The sequence below is a fragment of the Salmo salar genome, chromosome 08 (assembly GCF_965601325.2).
Source record: "Salmo salar chromosome 08, fSalSal1, whole genome shotgun sequence".
Classification (NCBI taxonomy): Eukaryota; Metazoa; Chordata; class Actinopteri; order Salmoniformes; family Salmonidae; genus Salmo; species Salmo salar.
Genome location: NC_138298.1, coordinates 41423231 through 41442343, shown reverse-complemented (window position 1 = coordinate 41442343; position 19113 = coordinate 41423231). Strand labels below are relative to the sequence as shown.

Genomic DNA, 19113 nt, shown 5'->3' with positions numbered 1-19113 from the left:
CCATTCGTTTTGTCACCAAAGCCCCATATACTACCCACCATGGTCGGAACTGGAAGCACAAGCATTTCGCTACACTTGCATTAACACCTGCTAACCTTGTGTATGTGACAAATAAATTTGATTTGATTTGATTTGACCACTGCGACCTGTACGCTCTCGTTTGCTGGCCCTCGCTTCATACTCGTCGCCAAACCCACTGGCTCCAGGTCATCTACAAGTCTTTGCTAGGTAAAGCCCCGCCTTATCTCAGCACATTGGTCACCATAGCAGCACCCACCCGTAGCACGCGCTCCAGCAAGTATATCTCACTGGTTACCCTCAAAGCCAATTCCTCCTTTGGCCGCCTTTCCTTCCAGTTCTCTGCTGCCAATGACTGGAACGAACTGCAAAAATCACTGAAGCTGGAGACACATATCTCCCTCACTAGCTTTAAGCACCAGCTGTCAGAGCAGCTCACAGATCACTGCACCTGTACATAGCCCATCTGTAAACAGCCCATCCAACTACCTCATCCCCATACTGTATTTATTTATTTATCTTGCTCCTTTGCACCCCAGTATCTCTACTTGCACATTCATCTTCTGCAAATCTACCATTCCAGTGTTTAATTGCTATATTTTAATTACTTCGTCACCATGGCCTATTTATTGCCTTAACTCCGTTATCCTATCTCATTTGCACACACTATATAGCCTTTTTCTACTGTATGTTTGTTTATTCCATGTGTAACTGTGTTGTATGTGTCGATCTCCTTTGCTTTATCTTGGCCAGGTCGCAGTTGTAAATGAGAACTTATTCTCAACTAGCCTACCTGGTTAAATAAAGGTGAAATAAATAAATAAAATAAAAAATAACAAATTCTTATTTACAATGACAGCCTACCAAAACCTTCTATGGATGATATGTCTACAGCCACAACGCAACAAGCTGTTAAACAGATTGGTGTGCTTATGAAAGTATATGTATGAGTATGAAAGCAAAGCATCTTAAGTCGGTATTAACGCTAAGTAATAAAATAAAGGAGGAACTTCTAAAAACCTATTTCACAACATAGCCTGCTGAATTTGCAAGATAACTTTTCTTTGATTGTGATTTCGGCAGAAATGAAAATGTGTTACTGCCTCATGGATTTGATATTTCAGCATTATCTCAATGAAGTGTTCGGTGTTTGACTAGCAATGTGCCTCATTCACGAGCAGTTAAAAGCCTGCTAGAGGCTCTGCGTGGTCAATCCGCCGTCTGCATTGACAAGAAGTCAGGGTATTCATACTTCTTCACTTTGCTGAGTAGAGCAGAGCTGATGATCAGGAAGTTTAAACCTCCCGCCCCCACCTACCATCAACCAATCATGTCAATGCAGAGCTATACGGAGCCCTCCGCATTGTTGCAAAATTTGGGAGGCGCATGGCATCGCCGTACAAAGCTCAATTTGGCCTCCAAGCCTATGGAGGCTCCACAATTGCTTAACTGATCATATCAAATTCATTTATAAAGCCCTTCTTACATCAGCTGATATCTCAAAGTGCTGTACAAAACCCCAGCCTAAAACCCCAAACAGCAAGAAATGCAGGTGTAGAAGCACGGTGGCTAGGAAAAACTCCCTAGAAAGGCCAGAACCTAGGAAGAAACCTAGAGAGGAACCAGGCTATGAGGGGTGGCCAGTCCTCTTCTGGCTGATCCTCCGAACCATATACCACATTGCCAGATCAAGCAGAAATTGGCTTTAATAGCGGCAGGCGGGTGAGCAATTTCCACCATCGTAGTATGGATGATGCTTGACCTGGAATGTGACGCTAACTGAAGCTGGCTAACTGAAGCTGGCTAACTGAAGCGGTCTAACTGAAGCGGGCTAAGGGAAGCTGGCTAACTGAAGCTGGCTAACTGAAGCTGGCTAACTGAAGCTGGCTAGCTTTATAAATGCCTGAGTAGATGTAGCTGTAGCTTGCTTCATAGTATAACACTTAGGTTAGTTCTGAAGGATTCGTTGCCATAGAGATGTACCTGGCTAAAAGACGAGCCACTCGTGGTACTGGGTATCCCGAGTTGAACTCAGAGCAGTGGCAGGTATTCATGGATGCCAAAAAAAAATACAAAACATAAAACCATTCATCTTTCGTCTCTCTGCGTTTCATAATGTTCCTTCAATTCACAAGAGGCTGAATGTATCTCAGAGGAGAAAGCATCTGAGTGAGCGAAACAGCACCCCCTCTGTCTCTATACATGTAGGACATCTATTCAATTCAATTCAATTCAAGGGGCTTTATTGGCATGGGAAACATATGTTTACATTGCCAAAGCAAGTGAAATAGATAATAAACAAAAGTGAAATAATCAATAAAAAATGAACAGTAAACATTACACTCACACGTTTCAAAGGAATAGACATTGTAAATGTCATATTATGGCTATGTACAGTGTTATAATGATGTACAAATGGTTAATGTACAAAAGGGAAAATAAATAAACATGAATATGGGTTGTATTTCTACTTTCCCCCTTCTGGCGGTGACCCGATCCTGTAGGTTCATGCTCTACAACATTCGCAGAGTACGACCCTGCCTCACACAGGAAGCGGCGCAGGTCCTAATCCATTAGCCAATCAGCGTTGAGCTAAACTGAGTGAGTTTAACTGTGAATGGTCCTGGCTCACAAAAAAACTGTGTCAAGGGAAGCCAGTTTGGATTTGGCTTCACTCCTATCAAATCCCATTGAGAGAATATTTCATTGACAGAAGAACTTGAATTGTTGCATCTCGTTGTGGCTTGCTTGGCAGCTAGGTAAATCTTGCCCTTTCCTAAATTAGCCATGGATGGAGATAGGGATTTGGACTTGTGGTTTTACTTAATTCTCCGTAATGGCTAATGATTATAACGGCGATTCTGATCCAACCATTCATTCATTAAAGTGGGTACTGTGTGACAGAGTGATAGACTGTTTTGTCAACATGAAAGACAGGAGGATGGCATTTGTGTTTCTTTACAAGTAGGGTGAGTCAACATTATCTTTCTACTTCCACACACACAGCCACATCATATTTAGCTTATGTTGATTGGACTAAATTATTTTTGGTTGAACTGGTGTTGGAACAGTGGAAGCAGCTCCTGTTTTCTTTGTGACTTGCTGTAACTCTCTGTGGTTCTAAATCAATAGTTGTTCAGTGGTCAGAAAATGTCAGAAACATTACCTTGACCATGCTGTAGGTCATGTAACTGTTTGTTACATGCAATATGCTTTGTGGATTTCACTGGACAGAGGTTTCTATCCGGTTTTGTGATAAAACAAAGGTGTGGTTGAATTTATTCTGCCACTGTGTCTTATTCTCAGCCTTTAGTCCTATATATCACAGTGTCTTATTGTCTAGGCCTTTAGTCCTATATATCACTGTGTCTTATTGTCTCAGCCTTTAGTCCTATATATCACAGTGTCTTATTGTCTAGGCCTTTAGTCCTATATATCACTGTGTCTTATTGTCTCAGCCTTTAGTCCTATATATCACGGTGTCTTATTGTCTAGGCCTTTAGTCCTATATATCACTGTGTCTTTTTGTCTAGGCCTTTAGTCCTATATATCACTGTGTATTATTGTCTAGACCTTTAGTCCTATATATCACAGTGTCTTATTGTCTCAGCCTTTAGTCCTATATATCACGGTGTCTTATTGTCTAGGCCTTTAGTCCTATATATCACTGTGTCTTATTGTCTCAGGCTTTAGTCCTATATATCACTGTGTCTTATTGTCTCAGCCTTTAGTCCTATATATCACTGTGTCTTATTGTCTCAGCCTTTAGTCCTATATATCACTGTGTCTTATTGTCTCAGCCTTTACTCCTATATATCACAGTGTCTTATTGTCTAGGCCTTTAGTCCTATATATCAGTGTGTCTTATTGTCTCAGCCTTTAGTCCTATATATCACAGTGTCTTATTGTCTCAGCCTTTAGTCCTATATATCACTGTGTCTTATTGTCTCAGCCTTTACTCCTATATATCACAGTGTCTTATTGTCTAGGCCTTTAGTCCTATATATCAGTGTGTCTTATTGTCTAGGCGTTTAGTCCTATATATCACAGTGTCTTATTGTCTAGGCCTTTAGTCCTATATATCACTGTGTCTTATTGTCTAGGCCTTTAGTCCTATATATCACTGTGTCTTATTGTCTAGGCCTTTAGTCCTATATATCACGGTGTCAAGGCATATGAATTAACAGGTTATAGAGCACACAATGAAATGATCACAACACATGGGTTTTAATATGGCTGCCTCCCCCAGTGATTTTACCCACGCACCGCTACTGATTCAGAGTTGACCACATTTGACTCTCTAACTCCTCATATCTGATGAACAGTGATTTGTTGACACCGGAGGGAGAAGAGCATCCGGCAGCGTGTGGAACGATGTCCGAGAGGGAAAGAAAACTGTGTTCGTTGTTTGTAGTAACATCTTTGTTGTTGTAACATCCCAAACGGATGGTTTCACCATTAAGGAATCTAGCTTTAAGAGAACTGTATATATTTACAATTAATCACTTACCTCTTAGAACTGGTGTCTTGAGTCATTTTAGAGGCAGTGGTCCCCTCCTCTCTCTCCCCAGAGAGACTCGTTATAGAGGCAGTGGTCCCCTCCTCTCTCTCCCCAGAAAGACTCGTTATAGAGGCAGTGGTCTCCTCCTCTCTCTCCCCAGAGAGACTCATTTTAGATGTAAGTCACAGCTCACACAGCTACAATAAGAAATAACAGAACAGTCAATATTTCTGAACATTGAAGAACCAATAACAATGACAACACTTTTACGGTCTGTGGTCAGAGTTTAAACAGAGACTTCATCTTGCATTTAAACATTTACAGTCCAATATGTTATTACTTTGACCTGGATCTCCATTAGCTAGTCTCCCTTGTTGGATCCCCTCAGTCCATAACAACAGCTGTCTACATGGGCTCCACACACAACTAAAATACATTATAGACATCTACTTTACATTGAAAGACGGTAGTAGACATTATAATGTGCAATCAATCACCTATAACAACTCTATACCTCATAGCCTATAACATAAAATATTAATTAGGCTAATCAATATAAATCAACATAAAAGCCTACAATTATTATTCTTGAAAGTTGAAATCAGTATTGTAATAACTTTACAATTCTGCGGATGTTTAACCCCCTAAATCACCTCTCTCTAAAATAGTCTAACTTCTCAAACACTTTTCTATATTAAATTGTAAAAGGCTACAAACCTCAAACATGTTTCTTCGGCCATTATTTCTCTACTTCCTTATAAAATGTTGGCTACTTCCCATTTCAACACAGTCGACGCGTTCAACACGTATATTTTTATATTATATGTTCATATTTATGTAACATTAAGTCCCCTAACCCAGACGACGCTGGGCCAAATTGTGCGCTGCCCTATGGGTCTCCTGATCACGGACAGTTACAGCCCGCGATCGAACCCGGGTATGTATTGATGCAGTGTCTTAGACCGCTGCGCTACTCGGGAGCTTAAGTTAAAATAGCTGACAGATATTTCTTCCTTACCCTTTAAGAGAATACAGCCTACACACCATCGTTTCTTGTTCTGGTTTAGTAGTAGCCTACAAGGTGACAGGCATTGCTTTGTTATGCAAGAAAATGTTCAAAAATGGACACATTGGTTTGTCTGGCAAGTCCGTTTGATTGTGAATGACCTAGGGTGTACTACTTAGTGCACACCGTACCAAACCGTTGCAAAACGTTTTGGAACGACAACGAGTTTCAAATTCAGGTAATTCAGAGCCAGACCGACTTTTGGAAACCCTGATTTAGTCAACATTTACATCGTTTATGTAACAATTGTTGCATGTCACTTTTACTTGACCGACTTGACGAGACGGACTAGTTTCTTTAGCGACAGATTTACAAAATTCCGACGCACGTCGTCTTTCAGGAATTGAAACAACGCAAAGTGTCGACTGTGTTGGGGATCATCGGATAGCAAATCACGATAATGTGCAATCAATCTCCTATAACAACTCACTACCTCATAGCCTATAACATCACATATTAATTAGGCTAATCAATATAAATCATCATAAAAGCCTACAATTATTATTCTTGAAAGTTGAAATCAGTATTGTAATAACTTTACAATTCTGCGGATGTTTAACCCCCTAAATCACCTCTCTCTACAATAGTCTAAGTTCTCAAACACTTTTCTATAATAAATTGTAAAAGGTTACAAACCTCAAACATGTTTCTTCGACCGTTATTTCTCTACTTCCTTATAAAATGTTGGCTACTTCCTATTTCAGGACAATGGGAGGGTTCAACAGGTATAGGTTTATAGCACATTTGACTTTGTTTGTTCAGGTGTTGTTCTGAAAATCTCCCCCCTGCCAGAACCCCCCCTTCTAATTGCCTTAAATTTGTGGCTAGAGTCAAATACTTTCTATAGACCAAACTTCACGTCAGGATAGGCAACCGAAATGAATAAGAAATGTATGTGTGTTATATTAAACATAGAGGAGGGAGTAAAATGTTGGCAAGCAATAAACATTTCAGAACAACTATGGCTGAATTATTATCCTTACACTTTCAAAAATACGAGTCGAATAAGACATGGGAGAGATGACGAATTTTGGCAAAGAGATGTATTTATAGAATAATACAAAATCAGTAGCGGATTTAAGTACGGGCGACATGGGCACCGGGTGCAGGTGCCGAAGCCGAAGGGGGGGTTCGCTCAGGGCGCCATACAAGCTACAACAGCCACATACACTTGAAACAAATAGCCAAACGGAAAACTGCAGACAAAAATGCTTTCTGCTACTAAGATCAGTGAAATGTAGGCTAAACTGACAACGGAGTGAAGAGCAGAAATCTCAACTAGCAGGCAAGTCGCAGCAATGAAGAACGCGAAGGGGGGGAGATTTTCGGCACAACACCGGCACCTATTTGCCCGGATCCGGTACCTCTCGCGGCATGATGTATTAATTGTTTCACTGTTCGCACTGAATACATTCTAATAAAAGCGATCAGCGTTAAATCAAGTTGCCTCCTCGTTATTTCTCCCGCCCCACAGAAAGACCATCGTGTAAAAGCGCAGTGATCCTACTGTGTAATCATCCTATCCTGCCACAATGATTCCAGACCTGTTCTCTCATTTGTACATAGAGGTTATGGGGAGGGCCGGTGGGGTAAATAACTGATCTTGACACAGCTCTTGGTAGTGGTGGTCAGCTAGTGAAGCGGTATCTACTTAATCACGTTACGTAGCCTAGGCTAGTCGTCTCCCCACTGAATTTGAATCGTGGGAAAGCCAAATAAAAAACGGATAAGAAAAGATAATCCAGTTTGATGACATTTTTTAATCCAAAAATCCAGAGAAACAAGGTGAATCGAAACGGATAAACGTCACAGCCACAGTCCCACTCATGGCTTTGAGCAAGAAATTTACTCTCAGGGTTTAAATGGACTTGACATGGGGAGAGGCATTGTGGGAAGTTTTTTTTTCCTTTACGAATTTGTACTGTACTGTGAAGGTAATCTGAATATGTGCTTCAAATTATCACATAGGCAGGAGGCCTGTGTTCTGCTGTACAGCCTACATTGATTTATTTTATTTAAAGTTTTATTTGTGATATTTGTTGTGATGTTTTGTTCTACTGCTACATTGATATCTGGAAAATTATATTAAATTGGGGTCTTGTAAGCCCCTTAGTTTAATATTTGTGCATATGCATATGTCGGGTGTTCTGCAGTGTCGTCTAAACATGTTGCTGTACATTGATGTCTAGAAAATTAGGCTCTAAGAAACTCGGACTTGTGTAGGCCCTGCAACTATACTCAAGTATGTGGGCATACTGCAGTGACGTCTAAAATGCTTTGAATTAACACAATTAGACCAACGCACACATGAATACATTCCATTCCTTTTCCTGTCATTTATTGAAAATGTATTTGACAGGGATACTGCACATCAATCAACATTTCTGTAAATGTGCCAGATTTAACCAGCTAGCTAGTTTTCAACTGTAGTCCCTGGGCAGGTAGATAAACATAAAAAAATACAACATTAAAAAACATTTAGTAAAACATTGTGTATAGATGGGGTCTGATTGTCCTTCAGCCACTCTCAAGTCATTGGTAAAGGAGTGACAGGTTACACAGCTCCTTATATGTCCTTCAGACACTCTCAAGTCATTGGTAAAGGGTGACAGGTTACACAGCTCCTTATATGTCCTTCAGCCACTCTCAAGTCATTGGTAAAGGAGTGACAGGTTACACAGCTCCTTATATGTCCTTCAGTCACTCTCAAGTCATTGGTAAAGGAGTGACAGGTTACACAGCTCCTTATATGTCCTTCAGCCACTCTCAAGTCATTGGTAAAGGAGTGACAGGTTACACAGCTCCTTATATGTCCTTCAGACACTCTCAAGTCATTGGTAAAAGGAGTGACAGGTTACACAGCTCCTTATATGTCCTTCAATGGTCAATGTGTTCCAGACGTGAGGCTCTCACTGAGAAAACTGCTGATAGACTGAGGTGGTTGTGTTGATATTCAGTCTCTCTCATGAACCTCTAACAGGAAACGCTGCTGATAGACTGAGGTGGTTGTGATTGATATTCAGTCTCTCTCATGAACCTCTAACAGGCCAACACTGTACACTATATTCATCAAATACATTTATGTTGAATGTGTGTAGGACTGACTGACCCTCCTGCTAGATAGGGGTCCAGCTAGGTACCTAGTGGAGGACTAACTGACCCTCTTGCTAGAAGATCCACACTTCCAGGAGGCTGCAGAAGGAGAGATGCTGTGTGGTTGGTCCTTCAGTAAGTTTATTGTTATTACAGTGGTCATGTTTGATTGACATTTTCTGTACGCTGAATTAAAGCAACAGACAGCAAGAACATGTTGAACCATCCTGCCTGTCTATTCTGCCTGGTCTCCCAACACCCAGGGGTTGACTACAACTGTTGGTCTGGAGCTGTGACCAAAGACAGGGGTCCAGCTCCCCAAGAAGGTTGATGATCCTGGAACATGACTCATTTCCTTTTCTCAACACCATGTCGATGATGTCACGTGCCTTCTCTGCCCTCTCAGCTATCACCTTCACTGACTCCATTTCCTCCTGGTTGATGACTGTGTGATGCAGCAGTCCGTCCAGCAGACCATCCAGGACAGGTCTTGACACTCGTGTCACAAACTCTGTCCGTACAGAACGCAGCTGCTGCTCTGAAGAACCAGTAAGACTGCTCTCAGCCATACGCCCTGCCCCCAACACAGCACCTGAGAGAGTCAGGTTACAAAATAACTACATTTGTTAATTCACATTTGACATTTAGAAACAGACTTCTTTCAATGTGACCTACAATAAAAGTCTAATTTGTATTATTGAATCTTTGCAATGAGAACCTATTCTTGAACATTAACGACCTGCATCAATGAACACAATGGATTCATTCATATTCGGTTTCACAGACGTAGAAATAGAGGATGGGGCCTTCAGAAGCAGGCTAATCTACATCAAGTCCTGGAGGAGATGTCATTGGGTCATTCAGAACCAGGCTAATCTACATCAAGTCCTGGAGGAGATGTCATTGGGTCATTCAGAACCAGGTTAATCTACATCAAGTCCTGGAGGAGATGTCATTGGGACATTCAGAACCAGGTTAATCTACATCAAGTCCTGGGGGAGATGTCATTGTTCTTGAAGACAGTCTTTTATAAACAGGACTAGTCCAGGTCCTACAGTAAACCATGTTGACTGGCCCTCAAGTCATTGGTTTGTATCTCTCATGTTTACTTACTAGTTGAATGGGTTTCAGTGATGTATTCATCTGAAAGAAACAAAAATAGGTTATATCACTCTAAACAGCATCTGTCAGAAAAAAACACAGTTATGATTGACATCTGCTCCTACCTATTGGTACCATATCTCTCCATACAGTCCTCTCATCATCACCGATTAACTCCATCTCAATGTCAACCCCTGTGTTTCTTATAATCATCTTACAACAGCTTGGTGTGGTGTCTGCAGGTAACAGCTGAATCTTCTGTAGAAGGCCATATGGTGCAACGATTGAGACAACAGACAGAGAGAGAGAGAAATAGTGAAGTAGAATGATATTCCAGTTATTCATATACAATATGACAGATTCATGTCCTCAGCCTGATAAAACTGCACCTCTGGATTGATGGAAGTGGAGTGGGGATTCTTGAGTGCAAACCAACTGTTCAGCTTTAAAGACCCGTATGGACTTGACAGGACCAATTCCGAATATCCTTGGGACACCTGATTTTTCTCCCGTTCCTGAACAGCCTACAAAATGAGCAATGTAGTAGTCAGTCAGAACAATGTAGTCTCATAATTCACACAACATACAGCTCACTGAGAAACCAATGTTAGTCATAGTTTTTCTTGTATTAATGAATGTTACCACAGAAATAGATTTCTCACAGAGCTGCATGTTGTCTTTGCAATCTAGAGATTTTCAACAAACTATCAGCTTTCCTTCAGTAAGTTTCAACATACTGTTGTCACTTCAGTGAAAGTGCCTCACCTCTTTCTGACTGGAGTTTCTGAGGAGCATGTACAGCCTTGAAATGACTGTTGACCTTTTTACTGCCATATAGAGGACCACGTCACAGTGGACATCTACGTTCAAAGACAGTAATCTCAGTATAACAGAGATAAGTGAGAACTTCGGATGGAGAATCTTAGCATGGAATCTGGTGACCTCATGCACTTCCTCTAAAGACACTCCATGTTCCTCTACATGAAGAATCTTCATCTCATTCCTCAGGGAAGGGTTGGTCCCTGAACAACACAATAAAAATGAGACAGAAAGACAAATATTGTATTATTCATCCAACTAAAACACAAAGAATATGGAGTACCAGATCACAGTAAACTCAAACTCCCAGAATAGTTCCTTCATTCATTCAGGAAGTGAAACTCAGTTACATGGAAATGTCTTTCTGAATACTATTTCTATATGGTTTTACCTAAACAGACAAAGTGTGGCAGATGAACTTCCTCCAGTTCACCTAACTCCATAGCGATGTCCAGCAATGGACCACCTTGTGTGTACTGCATGTCTTTCAGAAGTTGACTGTAGGGTTCCCAGTTCCTGAAGTGATACTTCAGAATGACATCTCTCTCACACAGCCAGCGGAGCCCAGACACTGTGCACTCATAACTCCCTTTGGGTGTCCTGTGTCTGAGGGCAACAACAAGATATGGGAGAGAGGGTCAATGGTCAAATGGAGATGTTAGATTAGAAGACTATTCCCAAAGGTAATGGGGAAATACACTAGCAGGTGGAATGAAATGTTAATAGTTATTTTACCTGAACATTGTCATTCCCTGGACAGTGGAAGTCAAGGGTTCAATCTGAATCCAGTGTGTGGAGTCCTGAACAAGGACAAGCATGTCAGTAATACATATGGGGCCTGTTTCCTGGACACAGATTGAGTCTAGTGCTGGACTAAAAAGCATGCTCAATGGAAGTTTCAATAAAAAAGTTATTTAAGGTCCAGGACTAGACTTAATCTGTGTCTGGGAAACTGGCCCATTAACCAAAGTAACTAATCTAATGTATTTATTCAATGTTACATAGAATGCAGGTGATTTATCAATTCAACTGTCTAATGACAAAATATGAAAACAGGTAAAATCCTGCATGTGTCACAGTATCTAACGAAGGTGGCGCCCCTCCTCGGTCGGGCGGCGCTCGGCGGTCGTCGTCGCCGGCCTATTAGCTGCCACCGATCGTTGTTTCTGTGTCTTTTGGTTTCGTCTGTCTGTCTATCTCGCACCTGTTTTGTGTTTGTCATTAGTGGGGGGTTATTTAGTGTGTATTTTCAGTTGGGGTTCTCGTGCGGGATTGTTTATTGTCCACTCAGGACAGTTGTGATTGTAAATTGTTATTGTCGATTATTATTGCCGGGCTGCGCCCGTGCGCTTTTCGTTTCCAGTGCGCTTATTTTGGGAAGGTGTTTTTCCCCTGGCAGACTTCACCACGCGCCTGGTGCCCTACGGCTATTGCGTGTCACTAATACTATTAAAACACCGTTGCTCCGGCCCTCTGTCTCCTGCTCCTGATTCCACCTCTCCACTGGTCCTAGACAGTCGTGACAGAATCCCGCACCGAATATGGAGTCAGCAGGAGCAGAAGCGCCGTCCATGGCTGAGCAGGTCTCTCAACACGCCAGCCTCCTCCACCGCCTAGGCTCGGCCATGGACCAGGTGTTGGCCCGGTTGGAGAACTGGGAGAGAGGTGCTTCCCCAGCTGGACCAGCTCCGGTCCCTCACCCTGTGCCCCTACACACACACCCTGAAGCGGCCGCCGGTGGTATCCGGATTACTCCTTCCCCGGGAGTTCGATGGGACGGCCGCTGGGTGCAAGGGGTTCTTGCTCCAATTGGAACTATACCTGGCGACCGTCCGCCCCCCCCCCCTTCCGACGAAGAGAGGGTGAGCGTCCTCGTCTCCTGTCTCACGGGTCGAGCCCTGGAATGGGCCAATGCGGTCTGGGATGGCCCAGACTCGGCTCGGGGCGACTACCCTGAGTTCACCCGCCGCTTCCGGGCGGTTTTTGATCATCCCCCGGAGGGCAGGGCGGCGGGTGAGCGGCTATTCCACTTGAGACAGGAGACGAGGAGCGCTCAGGATTTCGCCCTAGAATTCCGGACTCTCGCCGCTGGATCGGGGTGGAACGAACGGGCCTTGATAGACCACTATAGGTGTAGCCTTCGCGAGGACGTCCGCCGGGAGCTGGCCTGTAGGGACAACGCCTCCACCCTAGACCAACTGGTGGATTTGTCCATTAGACTGGACAACCTGTTGGCTTCCCGGGGACGTTCCAGTCGGGGCCTGTTCGTTCCGCCTCCCAGTCCCCCCGCCCCACAGCCCATGGAGATAGGGGGGACTGCGTCGAGGAGGACCGGAGGGGGGGGTCTCTCCTGCACCCGATGTGGACGCAGAGGACACACTGTGGACCGGTGCTGGAGTGGTCCCCCCGGGAGTTCGGAGGGCAGGCAGAGCACTACTTCGAACCCCCAGGTGAGTCCGCACCAGCCACACCCAGAGCCCCCTGTCGACCACATGTACACCTCTGTTTATTTTCCTGATTTTTCCCCTCACTTCCAGTATAAGGCACTAGTCGATTCAGGTGCAGCTGGGAGTTTTATGGACCGTGGGTTAGCGAAGAGGTTAGGGATTCCCCTGGTTCAGCTGGACCACCCCTTCCCTGTGCACGCCCTAGATAGTCGACCGCTAGGGTCAGGCCAAGTAGGGGAGGTCACAGTGCCACTGGTTATGCAGACGTGGGGGGGTCATGAGGAGCGTATCAGCCTGTTCCTCATTGACTCCCCAGCGTTTCCGGTGGTACTGGGAATCCCCTGGCTAGCCACGCACAACCCGCAGATTTCGTGGAGACAGAGGGCTCTTACGGGGTGGTCGAGGGAGTGCTCAGGTAGGTGCATAGGAGTTTCCATCGGTGCGACTACAGTGGAGAGTCCAGACCAAGTCTCCACCGTGCACATTCCCTCAGAGTATGCCGATTTGGCTATCGCCTTCAGTAAGACGAGGGGATTGTGCGATAAACCTCCAGGCCGACGCGGTTCTTCCTAGGAGTCACGTGTATCCTCTGTCTCAGGAGGAGACAGTGGCTATGGATACATACGTCACTGAGTCCTTGAGACAGGGATACATTCGGCCATCTAAGTCCCCCGTCTCCTCGAGTTTTTTTTTGTGAAGAAGAAGGAGGGAGGTCTGCGCCCGTGCATTGACTATAGAGGTCTAAATGCTATCACAGTGGGTTTCAGTTACCCGCTACCTCTCATTGCTACGGCAGTGGAGTCATTTCACGGGGCGCGCTTCTTCACGAAATTAGATCTCAGGAGCGCATATAACCTGGTGCGTATCCGAGATGGAGACGAGTGGAAAACCGCATTTAGTACCACATCGGGCCATTATGAGTACCTCGTCATGCCGTATGGGTTAACCTGTTGGGTCTAGGGGGCAGCATTTGCATGTCTGGATAAAAAAAATGTACCCGATTTAATCTGGTTACTAATCCTACCCAGTAACTAGAATATGCATATACTTATTATATATGGATAGAAAACACTCTAAAGTTTCCAAAACTGTTTGAATGGTGTCTGTGAGTATAACAGAACTCATTTGGCAGGCAAAACCCTGAGACATTTTCTGACAGGAAGTGGATACCTGATGTGTTGTATTGACTTTAAACCTATCCCATTGAAAAACACAGGGGTTTAGGAATATTTTGGCACTTCCTATTGCTTCCACTAGATGTCACCAGCCTTTACAAAGTGTTTTGAGTCTTCTGGAGGGAGATCTGACCGAACAAGAGCCATGGAACGGTGATGTCCCATTAGACACCTGGCGCGCTACTTCATGTTGGGTACCCTCGTTCCAATACGTTATAAAAGAGTATGCATTCGTCCACCTTGAATATTATTCATGTTCTGGTTAAAAAAGGCCCTAATGATTTATGCTATACAACGTTTGACATGTTTGAACGAACGGAAATATATTTTTTCCCCTCGTTCATGACGAGAAGTCCGGCTGGCTTACATCATGTGCTAACGAGACGGAGATTTTTGGACATAAATGATGAGCTTTTTTGAACAAAACTACATTCGTTATGGACCTGTGATACCTGGAAGTGACATCTGATGAAGAGAATCAAAGGTAATGGATTATTTACATAGTATTTTCGATTTTAGATCTCCCCAACATGACGTCTAGTCTGTATCGCAACGCGTATTTTTCTGGGCGCAGTGCTCAGATTATTGCAAAGTGTGATTTCCCAGTAAGGTTATTTTTAAATCTGGCAAGTTGATTGCGTTCAAGAGATGTAAATCTATAATTCTTTAAATGACAATATAATATTTTAACAATGTTTTCTAATTTTAATTATTTAATTTGTGACGCTGACTTGACTGCCGGTTATTGGAGGGAAACGATTTCCTCAACATCAATGCCATAGTAAAACGCTGTTTTTGGATATAAAAATGAACTTGATAGAACTAAAAATGCATGCATTGTCTAACATAATGTCCTAGGAGTGTCATCTGATGGAGATTGTAAAAGGTTAGTGCATCATTTTAGCTGGTTTTATGGTTTTGGTGACCCTGTCTTTGACTTGACAAAACATTACACACAACTCTTGTAAATGTACTGTCCTAACATACTCTAAATTTATGCTTTCGCCGTAAAACCTTTTTGAAATCGTAAAACGTGGTTAGATTAAGGAGATGTTTATCTTTCAAATGGTGTAACATAGTTGTATTTTTGAAAAATTTGAATTTTGACATTTATTTGGATTCAAATTTGCCGCTCTTGAAATGCACCTGCTGTTGATGGAGTGCACCACGGGTGGCACGCTAGCGTCCCACCTAGCCCCAAGAGGTTAAAGAACGCTCCCGCTGTCTTCCAATCCTTTGTGGACGAGGTCCTTCGGGACATGCTCGGGCAGGGTGTGGTGGTGTACATCGATGACATCCTGATTTGCTCCGCCACACGCGCCGAGCATGTGTCCCTCGTGCGTAAAGTGCTTGGGCGGCTGCTGGAGCATAACCTATACGTCAAGGCTGAGAAATGCGAGTTCTTCAAACGAGCCGTCTCATTTCTAGGATATCGCATTTCCACCTCGGGGGTAGAGGTGGAGTGTGACCGCGTGACGGCTGTGCGTAATTGGCCAACCCCAACCACTGTGAAGGAGGTGCAGCGGTTCTTGGGGTTCGCTAATTATTATCGGAGGTTTATCCGGAGTTTTGGTCAGGTGGCGGCTCCCATTACCTCACTGATGAAGGGGGGGCCGGTGCGGCTACGATGGTCAGCAGAGGCGGACAGAGCCTTCCATCGTCTGAAGGTTCTGTTTACCAATGCACCTGTCCTGGCGCATCCGGACCCCTCCTTGCCATTCATAGTGGAGGTGGACGCGTCCGAGGCTGGGGTAGGAGCTGTGCTATCGCAGCGCTCGGGCGTTCCTCCGAAGCTCCGCCCATGTGCCTTCTTTTCTAAGAAGCTGAGCCCGGCGGAGCGCAACTATGATGTGGGGGACCGGGAGCTGTTAGCCGTGGTCAGGGCTTTGACGGTGTGGAGACATTGGCTTGAGGGGGCACGTCACCCTTTTCTCATCTGGACCGACCACCGTAACCTGGAGTATATTCGGGCAGCGAAGAGGCTTAATCCCCGTCAGGCAAGGTGGGCCATGTTTTTTACGAGGTTTCACTTTACCCTCTCGTACATTCCAGGTTCCCGGAACCGGAAGGCTGACGCACTGTCGCGTCTCTACGACACCGAGGAGCGGACCATCGATCCCACTCCCATACTCCCCGCCTCCTGTCTGGTGGCACCGGTGGTATGGGAGGTGGATGCGGACATCGAGCGGGCGGGTCGGTCAGAACCCACTCCTCCTCAATGTCCCATGGGCCTGAAATACGTTCCGCTTGGTGTTCGCGATCGTCTGATCCGATGGTCCCACGCTCTACCCTCCTCGGGTCATCCTGGGGTGGAACGGACAGTGCGGGGCCTGAAGGGAAGGTACTGGTGGCCCACCTTGGCTGAGGATGTTCGGCGTTATGTCTCTTCCTGTTCGGTATGCGCTCAGTGCAAGGCTCCTAGGCACCTGCCTCGAGGGAAATTACAGCCCCTCCCCATTCCACAGCGGCCTTGGTCTCACCTCTCGGTGGATTTCCTCACGGATCTCCCGCCGTCCCAGGGGAATACGGTGATCCTGGTCGTTGTGGACAGGTTCTCTAAGTCCTGCCGTCTGCTCCCTTTGTCCGGTCTTCCTACGGCCCTGCAAACCGCGGAGGCCCTGTTCACCCATGTCTTCCGGCACTATGGGGTGCCCGAGGACATCGTATCTGATCGGGGTCCCCAGTTCACGTTCAGGGTGTGGAGATCGTTTATGGAGAGGCTGGGGGTCTCGGTCAGCTTGACCTCGGGGTTCCACCCCGAGAGTAATGGGCAGGTGGAGCGCATTAACCAGGATGTGGGCAGGTTCCTGCGGTCGTATTGCCGGGACCGGCCAGGGGAGTGGGCGCAGTTCGTGCCATGGGCCGAGATGGCCCAGAACTCTCAGCGCCACTCCTCTACCAACCTATCACCCTTCCAGGTGGTATTGGGGTATCAGCCGGTCCTGGTGCCATGGCAACAGAGCCAGACGGAGGCTCCTGCGGTGGAGGCATGGGTGAAGCGCTCTCAGGAGACCTGGAATGGTGTCCAGGAGTGCCTAAGGAGGGCTGGTGAACGTCACAAGGAGAGCGCTGACCGCCACCGCAGTGACGCCCCCCGTGTATAATCCGGGGGACAGAGTCTGGCTCTCGACCCGGAACCTGCCTCTCCGCCTGCCCTGCCGGAAGCTGGGTCCGCGGTTTGTGGGGCCGTTCAAAGTCCTGAGGAGGATAAACGAGGTGTGTTACAGGTTACAACTCCCTTCATATTACCGTATTAACCCCTCGTTTCATGTGTCTCTCCTCAGGCCGGTGGTAGCTGGTCCACTGCAGGACGATGAGGTGCTGGAGGTCCCCCCGCCCCCCCTGGACATCGGGGGGGCCCCGGCGTACACAGTCCGAGCCATCCTGGACTCCCGACGTCGGGTCGGGGGCCTGCAGTACCTCGTGGACTGGGAGGGGTACGGTCCGGAGGAGAGGTGCTGGGTTCCGGCGGCGGACATTCTAGATCCACCTATGCTACAAGAATTCCACCGTCGCCGTCCGGATCGGCCGGCGCCTCGCCCTCCGGGCCGTCCCCGAGGCCGGCGTCGGTACTGTCACAGTATCTAACGAAGGTGTCGCCCCTCCTCGGTCGGGCGGCGCTCGGCGGTCGTCGTCGCCGGCCTATTAGCTGCCACCGATCGTTGTTTCTGTGTCTTTTGGTTTTGTCTGTCTGTCTATCTCGCACCTGTTTTGTGTTTGTCATTAGTGGGGGGTTATTTAGTGTGTATTTTCAGTTGGGGTTCTCGTGCGGGATTGTTTATTGTCCACTCAGGACAGTTGTGATTGTAAATTGTTATTGTCGATTATTATTGCCGGGCTGCGCCCCGTGCGCTTTTCGTTTCCAGTGCGCTTATTTTGGGAAGGTGTTTTTCCCCTGGCAGACTTCGCCACGCGCCTGGTGCCCTACGGCTATTGCGTCACTAATACTATTAAAACACCGTTGCTCCGGCCCTCTGTCTCCTGCTCCTGATTCCACCTCTCCACTGGTCCTAGACAGTCGTGACAGCATGACTACAAGCAGAACACAGGACTGTCTATATCCCAGTATGAATGGTTGGTCAGTACACACCTGGCTTTGAGACTGTGTTTATATTACTAAAGCAGAACACAGGACTGTCTATATCCCAGTATGAATGGTTGGTCAGTACACACCTGGCTTTGAGACTGTGTTTATATTACTAAAGCAGAACACAGGACTGTCTATATCCCAGTATGAATGGTTGGTCAGTACACACCTGGCTTTGAGACTGTGTTTATATTACTAAAGCAGAACACAGGACTCTCTATATCCCAGTATGAATGGTTGGTCAGTACACACCTGGCTTTGAGACTGTGCCTGACTCCTGCAGGTATGTAAAAGTAAGAATTGACATTATGACTTACCTCAACATGGTCACAAGTCTTACAGCTCTGAGGAATCCCTGAAGCCAAAAGTAGTTGTTACTTGAAATGGACAATCTCATGGAATATTGAATTCATAATTATTAAATAGACTTAATAAAAATGAATATAAGTGATCAACAGTCTCAGAATGTACACTCATTAGCATACCATAATCTGGCATTAGTGTTATATTAATTAATGTTTGTGGAAGCAGGAAACAACATCGTTCTCGTCCATGTTTTGTAGATGTTGGGGTCTGATTTCTGGTAGATCCTAGGATGAGAGCTTAAAGGTAGAGTCAGCTAAATGATGATGTACGAGCAGCACAACAGATATTGTGATGAGCAAGATGCCTGACTTCTCTCTCACACAGTCACACACAGTATCTGTCCATGTGCAAGGGTTCTCTTCACTCTCTAACAGAGTGGTAGTCACGGGATCAAAACAGCAGAGAAATTTAGCCTTGCTGTATAACGCTCTTAGTTGTTG

At 45.4% G+C, this 19113-nt stretch overlaps 2 protein-coding genes across 3 annotated transcripts in view; both read right to left on the bottom strand.

Moving 5' to 3' along the window:
* Positions 1–4712, bottom strand: part of LOC106591460 (uncharacterized) — a 43380-nt gene extending 38668 nt beyond the window's left edge. Inside the window, exon 1 of the mRNA XM_082978221.1 lies at positions 4529–4712. Within this exon, the coding sequence (XP_082834347.1) occupies positions 4529–4689 (161 nt within the window). The 5' untranslated portion in view covers positions 4690–4712. The remainder of the gene's footprint in view (positions 1–4528) is intronic.
* A 3890-nt stretch (positions 4713–8602) lies between these two features.
* LOC123742391 (NACHT, LRR and PYD domains-containing protein 1 homolog) lies at positions 8603–18663 on the bottom strand. 2 transcript variants are annotated; one of them, XM_082978250.1, is made up of 8 exons: positions 18625–18663; positions 11334–11398; positions 10990–11204; positions 10545–10801; positions 10169–10303; positions 9905–10037; positions 9792–9821; positions 8603–9270 (listed from the first exon to the last, which is right to left on the bottom strand). In XM_082978250.1, the coding sequence occupies exons 2-8, from the start codon at positions 11345–11347 to the stop codon at positions 8870–8872; spliced, it is 1185 nt and encodes a 394-aa protein (XP_082834376.1). In that variant the 5' UTR covers positions 11348–11398; positions 18625–18663; the 3' UTR covers positions 8603–8869. The 2 variants fall into 2 exon arrangements, with proteins under 2 accessions (XP_082834376.1, XP_082834375.1); XM_082978249.1 differs by lacking the exon at positions 18625–18663 and having other exon boundaries at positions 11334–12842.
* Positions 18664–19113: the final 450 nt, after the last annotated feature.

Bases quoted from the DNA above. Each gene is read 5' to 3' on its own strand.
- LOC123742391 (XM_082978249.1), bottom strand. From the start codon at position 11,482: ATGCTTTTTAGTCCAGCACTAGACTCAATCTGTGTCCAGGAAACAGGC. The intron at 10,802-10,989 runs GTAAAACCATAT...TGTGTTGTTCAG, and splicing joins GCCACACTTTGTCTGTTTAG to GGACCAACCCTTCCCTGAGG. The intron at 9,271-9,791 runs GTAAGTAAACAT...TGACTCTCTCAG, and splicing joins CACTGAAACCCATTCAACTA to GTGCTGTGTTGGGGGCAGGG.